Here is a 19,881-nt window from a genome sequence, read left to right as displayed (position 1 = left end):
ACTTTATAAAAGAGCGTAAAGTTTTCATTTTTAAAAGAGCTGATTTTGATGGGTTTAAGAGTCATCTGAAAAATGCTTTCCCCTAGCTTCAAGAATCAGTATTAAAGTTAAATGTAGAGAATACTTGGAAAGCTTTTCTTTCGCTCGTAACTTAAATAGTAATATAGTAAAGTAGGAAAATAGTAAAAGAAGGCAGCGAACCGAGATGGTACGACGCGGAAGTGAGAAAATCATTGAGGCGACAGAGAGCTTGTCATGCTAAAATGAAAAAGGTCAGCACGGATTTATCCGCTAATGAACGCGAGCTAATAATTAAAAAATATAGGATGACTAAAGCCACCACGAAGGAAGCGTTCAGGATTGCGTTGACGAATTTTAAAAGAAAAATACTAGTAGAGCAGTTACAGGATAACCCAAAAGCATTTTGGTCATATGTTAGGGAAGTTCAAGGTAAACGATCTACCGTATGTTCGCTGAGAAACGGCAATGGAGATGTGTTGACAAGCAGTTACGATAAAGCCAATTTATTAAATTCCTACTTTAAGAGCGTTTTCACGGAGCCTTCCTAAAACTCACCCGAGACCGATGACAATCCCTGTATACATAAGATGCCAGCTATTGACATTAGTACGCTCGGAATAGAAAATATATTGAAATCGCTCAGTCCAAATAAATCACCTGGTCCAGACGAAACCCCTTCTCGCGTATATAAAGAACTAGCCTCAGAAATTGCCCCCTACTTGCAGTTAATATTCAGTAAATCCATCAAGCAACGCGAAGTACCTAATGACTGGAAAATCGCTAATGTAACGCCTATATTTAAATGTGGAGACAAGGAACAGCCATCTAATTACAGGCCGATATCTTTAACGTCCATCTCTTGCAAAGTCCTTGAACACATCGTAGTCAGCTCGGTAATGAAACATCTAGACGCGCAAAACTTATTAATGGGAAATCAACAAGGGTTCAGGAAAAGCAGATCGTGCGAAACTCAGCGCTTTTCGCCAACGATATTTTAGTCTCCGGGGAAGACAAAATTCCAGTAGACGCGATTTTTCTTGATTTCAAGAAGGCATTTGATAAAGTACCCCACGGAAAGTTAATAATTAATCTGAAATCTTATGGTCTAGACGAAGATGTCATTTTCTGGATTAGAGAATTTTTGAGCGACCGCGTCCAAAGAGTAGTATTAGACGGTGCAGTCTCCAATGAGGTTAGAGTCACTTCTGGCGTTCCTCAGGGTGGTGTCATAGGCCCACTCCTATTCCTTCTTTATATAAACGACATTGGCGAAGTAGTCCACAGTAAGTTACGATTATTTGCAGACGACGCTGTAGTTTACAGAGAAATCCGTTCCAGCAAAGATATGGATGAACTAACGAATGACCTTGCTACTATCGAAGCTTGGTGCGATGCTTGGCAGTTAGAATTAAATTTCGAAAAATGCGTCGTAATGAATTTCTGGAAGAAGAATACTCCCTACAGCGTAACTATATCATTCGGGGCACTCAGTTAAAGGCAGTTGAATCCGTGAAATATCTAGGGGTTAGACTCAATAATGATCTATCGTGGAATAAACATATTCGAGAAATAACCGGTCAAGCTAATCGTAAAATGGGTTTTCTTAAAAGAATATTAGGAAAGTGCGACGACAAAGTGAGAGAAATTAGCTACTTTTTCCTCGTTAGACCACATTTGGAATACGCTGCCAGTGTTTGGGACCCTCATGAAAAAGGCTTAATAACAGAGTTAGAACGCGATGAACACGATCGATATGAGATTATAACGGCAGCAATAGAACTCGTAAATAGATTGCATGACTTGTAGTGTAGCCCACTAACCTATGTAAAACTTAATGCATATTTCTGAATTTCTATTCTATATTCTATTTCTAACAGCATATGGTAGTAGAGTTTGTTATTATACGGGACGTTCTTTGGACGGTGTGGTGTGCATGTGGGAGTCCAAATGCATCCTGCATGCTGGTGATTGATCACCCCCTTCCAAACACCCTAGAGGTGGCTCGCAGGGTATTATGTGGATGTAGATGTAGACAGTCATGCCGCTAATGTTGGAATAGAATTGCAAAATATCATGAGCTATTTTATGCTCTTTTTTTCTTTCAATATTATGGTCACGTCATGTGCGTAGGCTATGCATGGAAGCTTGAAAGATTCTATATTTAGCCCAATACTGTTGTCTTCTAGCAATTCTAATAGGGGATTTAACTGAATGCAAAAACGGAGCATAGATAAGGGACATCCTTGTCTCAAGGACTTCCCTACTGGGATCCAGTCAGTGCTTTCAGTTTTACTTACTTTCACTAAACACAAGGTTCATTGTAGAGAGTATTTATTGCTTCCATTATATCCTTTGGGAATCCCATTTTTCCCATAACTACATTTAAAAAGGTCATGTTGCCTTTGTCGAACGCTTTTTCGAAGTCTACTGCCAATAATTGTAGGTTTGAAACTCCCAGGTTATCCTTTGGTATTATTACGTCTCTTATTATTCTTGGGTCAGTGTTTATGTTCTCCCCTTTTTTGCTTATGGCATATTGAAGGGGATGTATTATTTCAGATACAACAGTCATTATTTTATTTTTGATCGTTTTTGAAAATATGTTATAGTCGGTATTTAGGATTGTAATTGGACGGTAGTCTTTTATTTTCTTTGGAGTATCAATTTTTGGTAATGATATAATTCTTCCTTCCCTTTGTGATTTGGATAATTTTCCATATGATGATGCAATGCATTCAAACAAATCCGTACAGATAAAATCACAAAGTCATCAGTCCCTGCCGCTTTTCCCTCAAGATGGGATGGAATTGTGCCTCTTCTATGCAGTCCCCTTCTTAGAGACCATCGGGGTTGTTGCAGTGGTCGCCACCTAGAGGACAAGTAATAAATCACATGCCTCGTCCTAACTTTCGATGCGTTTCGACGACCGGCAAAGATACATATGACCAAGGAACGATAAAAAACAAGGCATGGAAAGTAAAAAGTAAAAAAAGGGCTTGGGGTTCCTCTGATATAGCTTCGGCAGCTCCGACCACCCCGTTCCTCCGGGGCAAGAACTCTCCTTCTACTACGGTAGGCTGATCAAGGTTCTCGTCTTTATTCAACCACCAAGGGCGGATCCATATTTTTTTTCTGGGGGGGGGGGGGCAAATTGGTCTGACAGGCAAATTGTCTTCTCAGTTTTGAGATAAAAATAACAAAACAATTACTGTACGAAGTATTCTCTTTCTTTTTATATCACATTAATTAATTGTTATGATATTAACTTAATGAGGCAGCGTAATAAGAAAACGGAGGTGATGATAACCTAGAAGAGCTGCCAGGTATGTGAAAGGTCGTTACGATAGTCTTGTTAATGTAACTGAACTCTTAGATAAACTCGGATGGGAATCTCTGTCGGACCGTAGATTGAAAATTAGACTAAACCTTTTAGATAAATTCAAGAGCAGTGTCTTTTCTGACGAAGTTAACCATATCTTGCGGACGCCAACGTACTACGGAAGATCAGATCATTTAAATAAAATAAGAGAGATACTTAGAGTGCAGAACAGACAGATTCCGAATGTCATTTTTTCCACGATCAATAAGAGATTATAACGGCAGCAATAGAACTCGTAAATAGATTGCATGACTTGTAGTGTAGCCTACTAACCTATGTAAAACTTTATTCATTATTCTGTATTTCTATTCAATATTCTATTTCTAACAGCAAATAGTAGTATAGTTTGTTATTATACGGGACGTTTTTTGGACGGTGTGGTGTGCATGTGGGAGTCCAAATGTATGCTGCATGCTGGTGATTGATCACCCCCTGCCAAACACCCTGGAGGTGGCTCGCAGGGTATTATGTTGATGTAGATAACCATATTAAAAATCGCGTGTATTTTTTACGCACTTGGCGGGGCTACTCTCTCATGAACTCAAAAATTTTTGTTCCTTCGTTCGTGCAGGGTAAACCTCACATTTAATGGAGGGATTGCGCAGGTGGGTGAGAAATACAACAAACCGCGGGAGGCCGTAGTTTTTTGCGTGGTATAGCTCGAGAGGTGGACGGTAGAGTACAGGTCTCTTATCCTATCTCCGTCACATTCCGTAATTAATAACGTTACAGAGTAATGCACCTCGTAATTAGAGGTGCATTACACAGTTCGTGTTTTTCTCATTTACCATTGTTGAGACCTAGTACATATTTCCCCTGAAGGACATTGTTGTCATAAATGAGGTTCCTATGGAATTACGGCCCATCCATTTCCACCCTGCCCGTTCAAGCATTTCTATTGTTGATGGTTGCTATGCATCTGCATTTATACTCACATTCTTAGGTCCATCCTGCATCCTCCTCGGGATGATAACATTTTTGAAAGCTGTAGAGGGGCTCCTGTGTATTCGGGGGTCCACTTCGGATCCGGACATCGATTCTACAGCTAAGGTTAGCCTCTTGCCATACGGTGTCCTTTTGAACCCTGGATCGCTCCTTTTTGCTGCTGCAGATTTCGGGCGTACAATTAATTGGCCTAAATTCGCATACCGGTCGCTTTTCGTTGCATTAATTATAGCCCTGTCATGCTTGTTGGCTCCATGCGACATTAGTACTTCTTTTTCATTTTTAATGGATCAATTATGCTCCCATTACTAATAGTAGGGTCAGTAACCCCGAAAAATTTTGTGTATAGGTTCTTATTTACACAATCAAATATGCGCATTTTATTAGATAAGAAGTAATTTTAAATAATTTAGGGATCTTAAGCATTCCTCCTCGTGCATGATGTATTTCTCCTGGATATAAATTTTTTATGTCGAGTTCCTCGGGAGAGCATGACTTATCATTCCCAATGGGGGTAGTGGCGGATACAGAAAAAACTCAAGAGGGGCGCAAAAGATATCCATCTTGAGCCATATTTAATTGTCTCGTAATAAAAAATAATTAGGTGATAAATAAATAATAATTAGGTGACGTGCAAAGTTGAAGAAAGTTTTATTTAAACTGTTAATTCACATATACTAGACAGTGCCGTCTTATGATTTTTAAAAAAAATTACAAATTTGGTTCTGTAATGCTCGGCAAGGGGGGGGGGGGGCGAGCCCCTTATATGTAATATATTCTGACGGCACTGATTACTATTAATAAACACGTTCCCTATTTTAATCATACGTTTTATCAATATGATACAACTACATATTGGGTTTTTCATGGGAATTGCGTGATATCTGCTTGAGATATCTCGCAGATCATCATGTGGATATCTCACTGCCTCCGATTACTACAGCAGCCCCAATGCACGATAAAGTATATTTTATCATATTTTATCATATTTAACTCATTAACGATGTGTTATTTCCCTTTTACAGGTATCTGTTACAATCGACACTGTTTCTAAGGGATTTGAGTTGGTCGGCGAATTCGGATGGTCCCTACGATTAGATGAAATAGATAATTTTGTTCCACCAACTTCTATCGCTGGACCGCAAACTTCCGATGACGAGGTATGTCTCTTTATATTTTGACTTCTTCCCTTCTGTTGTAACTTTATAAGAACCTATGATAATTGAGAATATTTAATTCGTCGCAGGGTGGATGTAGATTGTACTTGAATGAATGAACGTACCAATGAATTACAGGGTCGGAGCCCCAGCATAGATCATGCTGATTTATTTATTCAATGCATGTTTTTGATGTAATGCGCGAGTTTGACACTATCTATCAGGCAGTTAAAACACCTTGGAGGTGGCTTGCAGGGTATTTTATTTAGGTACTACTTGGACATTATTTTACGACATGATGAAACAATGAGCTTCACGAATGGTGTCCCTCTTATGCATTTTTTTCCGTGGATACGACTAAAGGTTTGGCTATTCATGTGTATTTATTTATCAGTATGGTAATCTTAACGTAGAGGCTATAGTATTTTTATAGAATACTTAACTCACGGAAATGATTTGCAGACATTAAGCGCGTAGACAACGTGGTTTGATACTTTTTAAATATCATCTCAGAGCGCATACAGTTTTTTTCACGTTACTTATAACTGTTTCAGTTATCGCCTTCAACGAAAACGTGTGCTCCTGCTTATTCTGAGCATGTTGCGGAGTAATACTTCCTCCCTAACGACGAAGATGCGTTTTGTTTGCGTTATACCTAGTGCATTAATGTTTATATCGATAGTCCTCAAGGGTGGAATCTTGAATACCATTCCGGGGCGAAGTAATGCTACCGCAGCCAGACACGAAATCGATATGTGGCGAGTTTATCAGCGTACGCATTACACACTTTTTCTCTACCAATGCATTTAGTACGTGCGTGTCTTTCTCGTCACTCATTTTTTTCTCATACTGCATCCCTTCCGATTTATATTCAATTTAATTCGGTTTAAACTCACTCCCTGCTTTTCTTTTCTTTTTCCGCATTGTTTAATATTATCTTCAGCCGCCAGGCCTTCGGGTATGTTCATTTGATAAAATCTATTTTGCAATTCGTGCGTATTGATATCCTTTTTCGTCCGTTGGCTAGTCACAATCCATACAAAGGGATAGCTGGATAAGAGGGTGAGAAGTCCCCACTCCGGGATTTTTTCCGACCTTAGGGCGTGCGATTTGGGGTCAAATAGGACTTACTTCCCCACACTTCCAGCACGCTAGAGGCCCACCAGCTCCGGTTGCCTAAAAAGTACGATTTTCACTCTTTTAGAGATATCACGGTCACGAAAGCTTCTTGACCGTGCCCTTGTGCCATCTCATCACACTTTTCCTCTTTATACACTGTTCATAGTATTCTTTAATGTTGAGTGACGAATTTGCTTAGTGACTTAACTGCCAAGTGGAAGGCAAGAATGGAAAAGGAAGACCCCGAACAAAATATATGGAACAAGTAAAGAGAGATGTGAAAGAGAAGAAATACGTAGGTGTGAAAAGATTAGCTGATAGGAGAACTGAGTGGAGAGCTGCGTCAAACCAACCTAGGATTGTTGACCAGTGATGATGATGACTTAACTGCCGAGCAAGTATTATAGCAGTTGATGGATTCTTTTGAGATGTTGATTAGCCGTCGGTAGAATTCGTTTATATTTTTACGCCTTTTAACTAAATCTGTAATCCTTAGGGAGACAATAGTACAGAAGAACTACTTATGGCGAAAATATAATTCTTTTCCTATTCTTCCATTCTCTCGTAATTTTAAATTAGAGGACGCGGAAGTTGCCGCTCATTTTACGTGATTTGGAGAAATTTGAGATCTGGTTTAATAACTTGCTTGGGGAAAGTATTTCGTCGAGGGAGGGAATCACACGCAAGAATGAAAAACTACAGAGAATTTATTTGAGACCCAAGGCCGTGGGGAAGCAGGGACACTCTTGGCATGACGACATCAACAGCATGTGGTTTGAGGCATCCGATTTTTCGCCACAAAGGGCACAAGAAAATAATGTATCTAAAACGGAAAGACACGGTTCTCTTTATTAATCACTATTTATTACAATCGTAAAAAAATTTGTAAAGGAGCTTTCTCTATCGTGAAAGGTCATTTGGGTTTTCCACCGGGTCAGGTTCTCCATGACGGCCGACGCTTCGATGAGACTTTACATGCCCTGATGACGATGACCCATTTGTTCATCGAAACGTCGGCCGTGATGGAGATCATGGCCCTATGGAAATCCCGAATAACCTTCCACGATACAATATGCCTGGTATGCCTGCAATGAGCCTTCTCTAATTAATCCCAATTTTGCTCATCAGTCTTTACCTGCCAATATTTCCTCCGCGAGAGATCGGGAGATTGTGAGGGGCCGGGCCGATTGGTTCGACTGTTCTGTGGACGGCGTCGCCTGCTCCAGCCGAATTGTCTCGGTCCCTAAGCGGCCGAAGAGGAGGAGGACCGTGTGGCGGAGGGCCCCATCGCCTCCGCCGCATCTCCCACCGCTGAGGAAGTGGCCGGCGCTCTACATGCTCGAGGCCTTGCTCTTCTGCGCTCGCGAGGACCCGAACGTCAGCGTCACTCTGGCACTCGATATGCACGAGACCGATAGCGTCATCTCCAGGTGGGTATAACATATGACCTACTTAGGAGTAGGGGTTTCAGTAATTATTACTATTCATCTGCATAATACCCTGCGAGCCACCTCTAGGGTGTTTGGCAAGGGGTGATCAATCACCAGCATGCAATTAGACTCCCACAAGTACACCACACAGTCCAAAAAACGTCACGCATAACTACTAAAAAATTATACTACCAACAACTTATACTACCAATTGTCATTATTCTTATCATTTTTTAATTATTACGAGTAGGCCATTGGCCTGGTGGTAACATGAACATACGATGAAAAACAATTGGAAACATCATAAGAAAGCATTGATCCCTACTTCTTCAACCGCTTTTTAAAAATATACAAATTTTTCGGGAAGGGCTCAAATAGTTTGGCTGGTAGGTCATTCCAGTCCCTAATGGTCTTATTTAAGAAGGAAAACTGCTTCGCATTTGTCCTTTGTGATCGGCACTTTATCTTGAACTGGTGATCATTTTTTCCCACGAAGCTGGGTTTTGCAATGTCCTTTCCAAACTCCTTCCATGCTTTTTCCCCACTCATTATTTTAAACATGCCACTGTAACGTTACGTCGTAAAATCTGGTTGATTTTTCACGTAAGTCCAGACAGGGGAAATACTCCAACCGTCGGTCACATGCTGGATCAGGGAAAAGTCTCCACAAACAAGAAAAACAGCTCACAAGAAAAAGGCAGCCAAAAATAATTTACGAGTTATTACCGTACGATATCTATTCAAAGTAGAGTATTCAAAAAAATCAGAAGTATTACAGAAAACAATGATAGTAAATTCATGATCCCAAGGAAACATTACCAGCAGAAAATTGCTCTAAATATGCCATGGCTCACAAGACATGTGACTCCCATGCAGGTCAGGAAGAAAAGGGGCTCGCCTAAGCAAGGCGAGACAGCATTTGAGGGGAGGGCTTCTTCCAGGGAGTGGAGGGGTAGCCAGGCGAATTCAACAACCGCCCACTGATGCGTCACTGCCCCAGCAGAAACGGCCGCTCCGCAAAACACCATTCCCTGGTTTTGAGACAAAGCCAGCACCCAGAATTTTCCCCTCAACATCTGGGTTGGAGACCTCAGAGGAATCGTTCATTGGAACACATGGAGGGGAAGGAGATACTGGGGTGAGGTGTTGGAGGGAGAGAGAGTTTGTGATAGGACAATGGTAAAACTTCTCACTCCAAGTGCAATACTAAGGCCTTAGCACCGATTTCCCCTTGCTTGCCAAGGAGAAGTATTTCTCCGCAGTAGTCCTATATAAGTCTTGCATTGCAGGTAGGCTGGTTCGGAGGCTGGTTCGGAGGCTGCTTCGGAGGCTGTTTCAGAGACTGTTTCCAGAGACAGGATTTTCCAGAGACAGGATTTTGCGAGACAGGGCACTTTGCTACAGGGACCCTTTGCGCAAAAAATCCTTTGCGCGAAAAAACCTTAGCGCGAAAAGTTCTTGGCGGGAGAAGTTCTGCGGATAAGTTCGGAGGAAGTTCGAGGAAGTTCGAGGAATTTCTGGGGGGGGGGGTACCAGAAATTTTGGGGGGGGGGGGGACACTAAAAAATGCCACATCCTCTGTAGGAAAATGACCACAAAAATTGCTTGAACTTGGGGACCAAGACACGTCCACCAAGAACTGATTAATGCCTACAAAACTTATCGAGGCATCACAGGTCCACTGGTTTTCACTGGATGAACCCCCACTGTTTAACCCCCATGAATTTCACAAAAACCATTATTCAGTGGTTAGAATTGAACTGAATATAAAAAGTTTATTGATTGAGACAATAGTATTCAAGAAATATCACTCAAAAATAGTTTTGACAAGAACATACATTTTTATCACTCTGTAAATAATAACCTCAGGAGTGATGTTTGGAATTCAACAGAATTCTTAAGTGAGTAACATGACATAATTACAAGAGTGAGACAAGAAATATTGCTGAATTGATATAGAGTAGATTATTTAGTATTACATAGCAAGAAAATAAAATTAATAATCAACATGTCATAATGTGATGCTTGTTTTCGGTGTACAGTGAATCACAATTACAAATAATTATCATCAGCGACCAGAAGGAACTGGGAAGATTATTATTGGTATAACACCAGGATATCTTTACCAAAATCAAATCTTCCTTCTCTCATCAGAGATATTTTGTGGGTTTTTTTTTTTTAAAAAAAAACCAAGTAAAGCAATACAATAACCAACCACTTAGTAAATGGGCAAGATTGGGTTGGTGAAGCAGTTGGGTTCATCAGAACCCTGGGTTGTCCCATTAGTTGGGTTCAACCACCTTATCAAAAATCAACGATTGACAAAAATGGGTTTTAACTTCTACCCAAAATTCATATTGCAACCCAAGAGAAAGTTAGGGTCGACCAACAAAATATATACCCCATATTATATAATCATTAAGTACAAGTTTATTCAAAAATACGGTTATTCACTAAATAATTATTAATTATCAAAATACCAGCAAAAATATTCAGCATAATATGTGTCTCACTTAATTAATATACATTGGCATTAGTATTTCTCCCTTTAAACCCTCCATGTTTGTAAATATTATCAGTCCATAATTAGTTATCAATAAAGAATCCTCCAAAATTCAACAAGATTTACATAAATGAATATAGATTGCACTAATTTCCTCGATTTTCCAATAATTATTAACAATTTATAAGGCATATGGTATTCATGTCAGCTATTGAACAAGTACTGACTAATTTAATCAAGATGTGTATATATATCTCTCAGTATTAATTAAACAAGTCAAAAAAGAATCATAGGCGATGCTAACAAAATGAGAACTGCAAATTGCATCAACAAAAGAAATCACTCTAAATTTCACTCTTCAATTAACAATAGAAATGAGAGCTACATGCTGGTTGCGACAAGATGAAAGTTCATACTTGTCGGGCGATGAAGGTCGCAACTCAACGCCAAAAGCCACACTAAAACACAGTAGGCAGTCTTAAAATCAGCTGATCAAATCAATCACTCAGCCATCGATAGAATATTGAACACTGCAAAATCACGACACTTATCACTGTCCAGAATTGTGAGAATGTGCATAAAGTCTTGGTGGAGGAAAGGTGACACAAAACACAATTGAATCTTAATAACTGGGGCCACCTCCACAGCTTATCTGGAAACGAGCCATCTCGGGGATTTCCCCCCAAGTTAATCTCCCGTCCTCTCCCTCCAAGCACCCATAATTCCTCCACCTTACCCCATCTCACAATCACAGTAGACCAACACTAAATTACATGAGTGAATTAAGCAGATGAGAATAAGCAAGTACAATACAATATTTCAGAACAATTTCAATTACAAGCATAGAAATAGACTTATTATTCATTAATCAAAACAATATTAATAGGAATCAATAGAAATACAACACCGAAATCAAGCATCAAATAGTATTTGAGAGAGCAAACATTAGCATTCATTGAAAAAAAAAAAAAAAAAGAATAAAAAAAAATCAATGATATTTCTCTCCTTTTAATTACTGGAATTACCAATGCCATCATGATATGCCTTTAAATGAGAAACATGACAAATTTTCTCTTTCCCAGGAGAAACTTCCAGAATAACTGTTACAGGAGAGAGATACTTTTTAAGGACGAAAGGTCCTTTCCACAGAGGTTCCAGTTTTGCCATTTTCTGTTCACCTTTAGAACTGACAGGATGGTTTTTGCAGAGAACAAGATCTCCCACACAGAAAGTGATTTGGGAGTGAGATTTATTATAGGATTCTTTATACCTGTTTCTGGCCTTTTTTAAATTAGCAATAACATGATTCAGGAAAACTTGTCTGTCACTATCGCTGAGATCATTCTCGAATAAAGATTTTGGAATGTCCCACTGATTAATTAAAGGATGCTTTAGTTCTCTGCCGAAAATTATTTTGGCAGGAGAATAACCACTGCTCTCATGAGAGGCAGTGTTCAAGGCAAAATTTAAGTCAGCAAGCATAGAGTCCCACATATGGTGAGCATTATTGCACAAAATAGCAAGTGCAGATTTTAGATTTCTATGCAATCTCTCTACCTGATTAGAACAGGGATAGTATGGAGAAACAAAAATTTGCTTAACCCCCAGTTGCAAACACATCTCCTTAACGGCATGAGATTTGAAAACTTGTGCATTATCAGAAACCAAATATTTTGGAAAACCGAATTTTGGAAACACTCTTTGAGTGAGTATTGAAACAACCGAACCGGCCGTAGCCTTGCGAACTGGCTCAAGAAAACAAAACTTAGAAAATCCATCAATAAGAGAAAGTACATATTGGTGTCCACCTTTAGTCAGAGGTAAAGGACCCACAAAGTCAATATAAAGTCTTTCCCAAACTTCAGAAGGATTGTGCGACGATAGCATGCCAGGAGGTGGAGCATTTCTGGGTTTACAAGTTTGACACAGATGGCATTTTCTGACCATGTCATAAACCTCTCTTTTCATATCCTTCCACCAAAAGTGTCTGCTAATCTTATCATAAGTTTTAGCCATGCCCAAGTGAGCAGACATACTAGAGCAGTGAAAATATTGAAAAATCATAGGTCTCAAGACCGTAGGCAGAACAGCTCTTCCTCGCTTAATTTTAGAATTCCCATAACATAATAGCTGTCCCTTGAGAAAATAGTTTTTGTCGTTCAAGGAATTATTATTAATCTGATTGAAAATATCCTTTAGAACGAGATCAGTTTCTTGGTGTTTTCGAATGTCAACGAATGACAAAGGCAATTTATGTAACACACAAGAATAAGGAACAGCTGACTCCTTATGAGTGATTGATTCCACATCTAAATGACTATTTGTAGATGAGGATGGCTCAATGCGAGAAAGACAATCTGCGACAGAATTAGCTGATCCTCGAACATGATGCACAGTGAATTTATAAGAGGATAATTTAAGAACCATCCGGCCTAATTTGCCCAACTGCTTAGGATGAGAGAAAAGCCATGTCAAGGCACCATTATCAGTGTACAAGTGAAATGGTTTTACTTGTAAGTAAACACTGAATTTTTGAATTCCAAAATGAATTGCGTGACACTCCAATTCATAAGAAGAAAATTTACGTTCATGTTCCAAGAGTGCCTTACTAGCGAAAGCCACAGGGACAAAATCACCATTTACTTTGTGATTCAGAACGGCACCAACCGCCAAATTACTGGCATCGACAAATAAATGAAATTCCTCGTCAAATCGAGGGAAAGATAATACTGGTGGATTGGTGAGAGCTTTCTTCAACTGACAGAAAGCCTCATTTTCAACAGCTGTCCATTGAAAAGGAACATTTTTACGTTTTAAGCGATTCAGTGGCATAGAAATTTCAGAATACCTTGGAATAAATTTGCAGTAAAACCCACAAAGTCCAATGAATCTGGCCACTTCCTTCACATTTCTGGGAACTGGGAATTGTTCAATTGGTCTCACTCTCTCAGGATCAACTTGCAAGGTTCCATTTGTGATGAGATGGCCCAGAAAAGTGAGTGATTCCACACCAAGCTTAACCTTGTCCTCGCACACCGTCAAACCGGCACTGCGTAGTTTGTTGAGGACAGCATTAACATGAGATACATGGTCTTCAGCAGACTTGGAATAGATACACAAGTCATCAATATATGGGTAGACACATGAATATTTCAAATCGCCCAATACTTCATTAATGAGACGAGTGAATATTTGAGGAGAATTTACAAAACCAAATGGCAATCTATTATATTGGTACACTCCGAACGGCGTCACAAAAGCAGTTAATTTCTTAGAATTCTCAGATAATGGTATTTGATGAAAGGCAGAATTGAGATCAAGAACAGTGAAATATTTTGCATCAGCAAGATATTGGAATGCATGTTCAACAGAAGGTGTTGGATAACCGTCTGATTTAACAACTTTGTTCAACTTACGGTAATCAACCACTAATCTTTCAGATCCATCCTTTTTAGGCACTAGAAAAGCTGGCGAACACCAGTTTGAATTGGAAACCTCAATCACTTTCTTATCAAGTAAAGATTGGATATGCTTCTTCATTAAATTAGCCTTTGGAGGTGACAACGAATAAGGATGGGATCGAATCGGAGTTGAATCTAGCAGTTCAATTTCGTATGTCATAACAGATGTGACCCCCAATTCTTGAGAAATCACATCAGGAAATTTTGACAATAAGCCCTTCAACTTATCACACAACGTGATTTCAGTGGACGACAGAACATGAGATTCGGACGAGTTACTAACTGGCGCCGATTTAAACGCTTCGCAATTGTCCGTAAAAGAAAAAAGAGAATTCGGGGCAATTTCAAAACTGACGTTCGCCGGACGAATAATCATCTTTGAATTACAAATGAAATCCACACCCAGTAACACGGGAAACGGGATATTAGCTAGATAAAACACGTGGTTCCAAGAAAACTTGCCTATTTGAACCTTGAGTGAGACAGAGGAATTAATATGAAAAGGCTGCCCCGACACCGTGATTAAATCGACGTCAACACTTTGACGAATAATTTTTCTCCGGCAACATTTCAGAGAAGCAAAGAAATCTTCATCACACAGTGAAACTGAACACCCAGTGTCAATTAGAGCCTGGCATGGCATAGAATGAAGATTAATAGATAATATTGGCAATCGAGTCGAACACTTGTCACGGACGCTCATCAAACTCACGGCAGGCTGAGTAAATCGTCGTCTTTTGCGACACTCGTTCACTTTGTGGCCAGGTTTATGACAGTAAGAACAATTAATAGGGAAAGAAACTTCCCTAGGCGCACTGGAAGAGGCAACAGAAGACGGATTCCTAGAGATACGATGGAAAGTGTTGGAATATTCAGCACAGTCCATTAAATGTTTAGAAGCCTGCGTGATAACAGAGTCCAATTCTACAAATGTGTTAGGCTGATTTGAGAACATAATTGCAGATTTTGTTAAAGGATTTAACCCTTGAATAATGAGTCGCACAATAGAAGACTCGGAATACTGCAAACCCAGCACCTGAGTGGCATTACGCACAGAACACACGAAATCGTGGGGCGTTTCGCGAGGGAACTGAAATCTCTTAACTTTCGTAGTGATCAAGCGATCAAACTCTCTGTCACTAACAATTCTAGCCCAAACTTTTTCAGTGATTTCAGACCATGCGAGATTCAAGTTTAACATAGACAACCAAAAATGACGAGAGCTGGCAGGAAGTTTAGATACTACAAGGTACAATAACGTTGACAGAGGAACCAAAGACAAAGAAACGATTTCATTAACTTTTAACATGAAATTAAACCAATTCTCACTGTTTGACACTTCAAATGGCGGAAAATCACTGAGTAATTGTTTGACAATTACTAACCCTTCAGAAACTGGCAATGTCTGAGAAGCAGACATTTCGTGAGAGACGAGAACATCACTACTTTCCTCGTGCGTTGGGCGAGGTGGAACCACTTCTAAAGAAGATTCCCGTTCATTATTAGAAACTTCACTTCCTACGGACACATTAGCCGTACCCCTGGCCTTACGATCCTCGCCCGTGGTTAAATAAGTTTTTTCGTACGGGTTGTCAGTATTACCTCCAGGCATTTTGAGAAGTGAAGTGACGACAACGAGAAAAAGAGAGAGAAAGAGCGAGATTTAAAACTATCTATCTCTGCTGGAAGAGTCCAATCACCAAAAATAGTGCGAGAATAACGAGCTGCTATCCAAATTATCAAGAACATTACGAGCATTACGAACATTAATGTCAAATGGCATATGACCACGAGGAAAAGTCGGCAACACTAGTCACGTAATCCCACACGAACCAAAAAGCACTTAATGGAACATAAAATAACTCACTTTTAAGAGGAGAAACAACCAGAAACTGCAAAAAGTGGAGAAATAGTGGAGAAATGTCACCATTGTCCAGCACTCGGGAGACCTCGACGAAAGGACAGGAAATCGAACCTCAACTCTGCTACCAAAATATAACGTTACGTCGTAAAATCTGGTTGATTTTTCACGTAAGTCCAGACAGGGGAAATACTCCAACCGTCGGTCACATGCTGGATCAGGGAAAAGTCTCCACAAACAAGAAAAACAGCTCACAAGAAAAAGGCAGCCAAAAATAATTTACGAGTTATTACCGTACGATATCTATTCAAAGTAGAGTATTCAAAAAAATCAGAAGTATTACAGAAAACAATGATAGTAAATTCATGATCCCAAGGAAACATTACCAGCAGAAAATTGCTCTAAATATGCCATGGCTCACAAGACATGTGACTCCCATGCAGGTCAGGAAGAAAAGGGGCTCGCCTAAGCAAGGCGAGACAGCATTTGAGGGGAGGGCTTCTTCCAGGGAGTGGAGGGGTAGCCAGGCGAATTCAACAACCGCCCACTGATGCGTCACTGCCCCAGCAGAAACGGCCGCTCCGCAAAACACCATTCCCTGGTTTTGAGACAAAGCCAGCACCCAGAATTTTCCCCTCAACATCTGGGTTGGAGACCTCAGAGGAATCGTTCATTGGAACACATGGAGGGGAAGGAGATACTGGGGTGAGGTGTTGGAGGGAGAGAGAGTTTGTGATAGGACAATGGTAAAACTTCTCACTCCAAGTGCAATACTAAGGCCTTAGCACCGATTTCCCCTTGCTTGCCAAGGAGAAGTATTTCTCCGCAGTAGTCCTATATAAGTCTTGCATTGCAGGTAGGCTGGTTCGGAGGCTGGTTCGGAGGCTGCTTCGGAGGCTGTTTCAGAGACTGTTTCCAGAGACAGGATTTTCCAGAGACAGGATTTTGCGAGACAGGGCACTTTGCTACAGGGACCCTTTGCGCAAAAAATCCTTTGCGCGAAAAAACCTTGGCGGGAGAAGTTCTGCGGATAAGTTCGGAGGAAGTTCGAGGAAGTTCGAGGAATTTCTGGGGGGGGGGGTACCAGAAATTTTGGGGGGGGGGGGACACTAAAAAATGCCACACCACATAGCCTGCTCCTTCTCCTACTCTCCTTTAAACTCTCCCACCATAGAACTCTGAGCATTTCTGAAACGCTCTCCGTTTTCTAGTGCTTTCCCAACACATACCTTTCAGCTTGTCTCTGCACCTCCAATTTCGTCCCTTCTCCTTTGTAATGTGGGTCCCAAACAAGTGATGAGTACTCTAATGTTGGTAGCACTAGAGTTGTATAGGGAATTTCAGTAATGAGGCGGACCATCGATATTTTTACAGTTAAATGTTGAATAATTTGGCATCGCGTCTGCTTTGAGTTTTGGTTTCATGAGTAAATGCCATTGGCATGAGCACGTGAGGATGTAGCAATATTTGCAGCGGGGCATCGAGGCCCTCTGTGCTTATTTGAATTCGATTTCTCATGAAAGCAGGATAAGGTGTGTGCCCATCTTTAAAACCTAGTTCCTAGAGGACTTGAGCAATTACCGAGCAATACGGTAAAACTATAGTCAATTCTCGATCATGAGGAAACTTCTACAAGTGAAAGTTAAGGAACATCAAGACAAGTATATTCAGATGGTGTGACTGGCATTCGTGCATCTATGAAAAATTCAGCCAAATTGAAGTAGTAGATCATGGTCGAAAAAACGTAAAAAAGAACTAAATTACCATCGCATTTTGCAACCAAAACCAGTCGTCACTGTGTACCCACATTCTATTCACTCCTAAAACCTATGATTTTAAATACATGAAAATGGCCAAGTTTTTGTTTATGAGTCACAATATCTGTTTCTAACTTGGTCAGCACGTTCAAAGAGTATTTAAGATAAATACTTTTTTATAACCGTATAAAAGTGTCCATTGAGAATGTCGGGACTATCGAAATTTGTGGCAATTCATGAATTCACCGTGGCTAGTCCCACTATACTAATACCATAGCGTTTGTTGCGATATTTTGAGTATATTTTATTGAATTGCGTGCGGAAGTTTTTTCACTTTTTACGAATTATTGAGCATGGTGTCTATAATAGTACATTAAAAAACGCAATGCACGTTAGTGCCATAGTACTCGCATATTTATTTCCAGTAATTGCGTGTGTGACCAGGAGAAATATTTCTGTAAAGGAATAAAAGGCCTACGGACAACAGAGTCTATTTTTTTAAACTGAGACTGTCAATTCACGGTGTTTTCACATGATTTTAGTGGATAAATAAACTGATTCCATTGAGTCACATGCATCCATTAATCCTCTACCTTTCATCTCCACAGGGAGGTTCGACTAATCCGGGATAGTTTCCTACGGCATACGAGTTTCCATGGTATTAGACTATGCAAAATGACCATCGAATCTAGTGACTTGAGAATGCACCTACAGACCATCACACAAGAAATAGAGGTACGTGCAATCTAAACCATTCTAATGCTCTTTCTAGCCAGCGCTAGACTAGAATGTAGATGAATTTATTAATGCGGCCCATGAGTTTCAACACTCAAAATTGTCATTGCTTTCTACACGATTAGCATCTCATTTGCTATGGTGATAGAATTAAACTTTGGCTGTTAGTGTCTCTCCGGCTTACCAAGCACTCCATTTCTGCAGATACTTCTATGAAATACTCTGTCATCACAGTCTTAGCCGTTACGGGTCTTAAAATTTTTTAATGCTTAAGTTGTGGTATGAATTTTTTCCTTGGCTACAGCTTAGGTGATGACGTTTTGAAAAATTCTCGAAGAGGTTGAATGAGGGCTTCGAGAGTTTTTGGAAACATCATAAAATTTGTGCTCAAGGAAACAGTTAATACCACGACATAACAGTCAAAAAATTTGCAGAGCTAACACGGCTAAGACTGGAATGAAAAAGTATTCCATCGAAACATCGAAGCGAAGTTGCTAACCCAGTGGGAAGGCCGAGAGACATTCACAGCCCCCATACGTCCGGAAAGAATGAAATCCTTTTTGAATTAAACTTTTGTGGGAGCATTAATTATTATTTGCCTCAAACTTTTCGATTACAGGAGGACGTGAGGAGAGTTGAGCGCCTTATTAAGAACGCACGTCGCCTGAGGACCGAAATTTTGGAGTGCCGATGCTCAGATATGTTGTTGACTAGATTGAATACCAAATGGGAACGAGACCTAAGGAAGAAAACGAGTTTCATCCTTCAGAAATATCCAGTGAAGAAGCTAATCAAATGCTATTAGTACGATATGCCTAACCTGAATCAATTTGTCAAGGTCGCTATGCCTGTGTCTATCACTTGCAAGCCATCTGTTTATGGGAAAAGGGACCATGCCCTCAAGATTGTTCAAAATAATATCGTAATTCTACGAATAACTAACTTCATTGTGACACTGAGAAATACACAACCCAATAAAAACATGTTTGAATTCGCTATGTAATACTTTTTTGCTGAAAAACGGATGAGGGGATGAATTAGCGAGTTCTGAAAGCAGGTCGTTTTTATGTACAACTGAGAAAGAATATTCTTTCATACTTTGAAAATGTCATGCACATCTCCATTTCATCTCCTAAGCATGGGTGTGCCCAGCGGAGGGCAGGAGGGGGCAGCTGCACAACGCTGCTTACCTTCAGCTATGGTCAATAATGGAAGCATTCCAGAACAGCAATGGCGCAGCGAGGGAGGTTCGGATGCCACCTTCCCCGAAATATAAAAACACAACTAATTTGCTTCATCATAATTGAAAAATCATGGAATATCATAAGATTTCTTTGAAAAATGAAGTTTTTCCGGTAGTGAAAAGTGTTAAAATTAGTTGAACACCCTCTTCTTGGTATCCTGTTTTTATAAAAATTTCCCCGTGGTTTGCCCCCCCCCCCTCTCCCCCGAAGGAAATTCCTGGCAACTCCATTGCAGTATAATGAGACATTTTCTCAAATCCAGCAAGTGT

At 40.1% G+C, this 19,881-nt stretch overlaps 1 protein-coding gene across 1 annotated transcript; it reads left to right on the top strand.

The window, feature by feature from the left end:
- The first annotated feature begins 4,354 nt into the window (after positions 1 to 4,354).
- On the top strand, positions 4,355 to 19,362 carry LOC124163989. The gene is made up of 5 exons (XM_046541135.1): positions 4,355 to 4,450; positions 5,371 to 5,505; positions 7,750 to 8,051; positions 18,242 to 18,368; positions 18,988 to 19,362. The coding sequence occupies exons 1-5, from the start codon at positions 4,367 to 4,369 to the stop codon at positions 19,171 to 19,173; spliced, it is 834 nt and encodes a 277-aa protein (XP_046397091.1). The 5' UTR covers positions 4,355 to 4,366; the 3' UTR covers positions 19,174 to 19,362.
- Positions 19,363 to 19,881: the final 519 nt, after the last annotated feature.

Source organism: Ischnura elegans, chromosome 8 (assembly GCF_921293095.1).
Source record: "Ischnura elegans chromosome 8, ioIscEleg1.1, whole genome shotgun sequence".
NCBI lineage: Eukaryota > Metazoa > Arthropoda > Insecta > Odonata > Coenagrionidae > Ischnura > Ischnura elegans.
The sequence above is the reverse complement of the archived record's forward strand: the minus strand, read 5'-3'. Positions and strand labels throughout refer to the sequence as shown.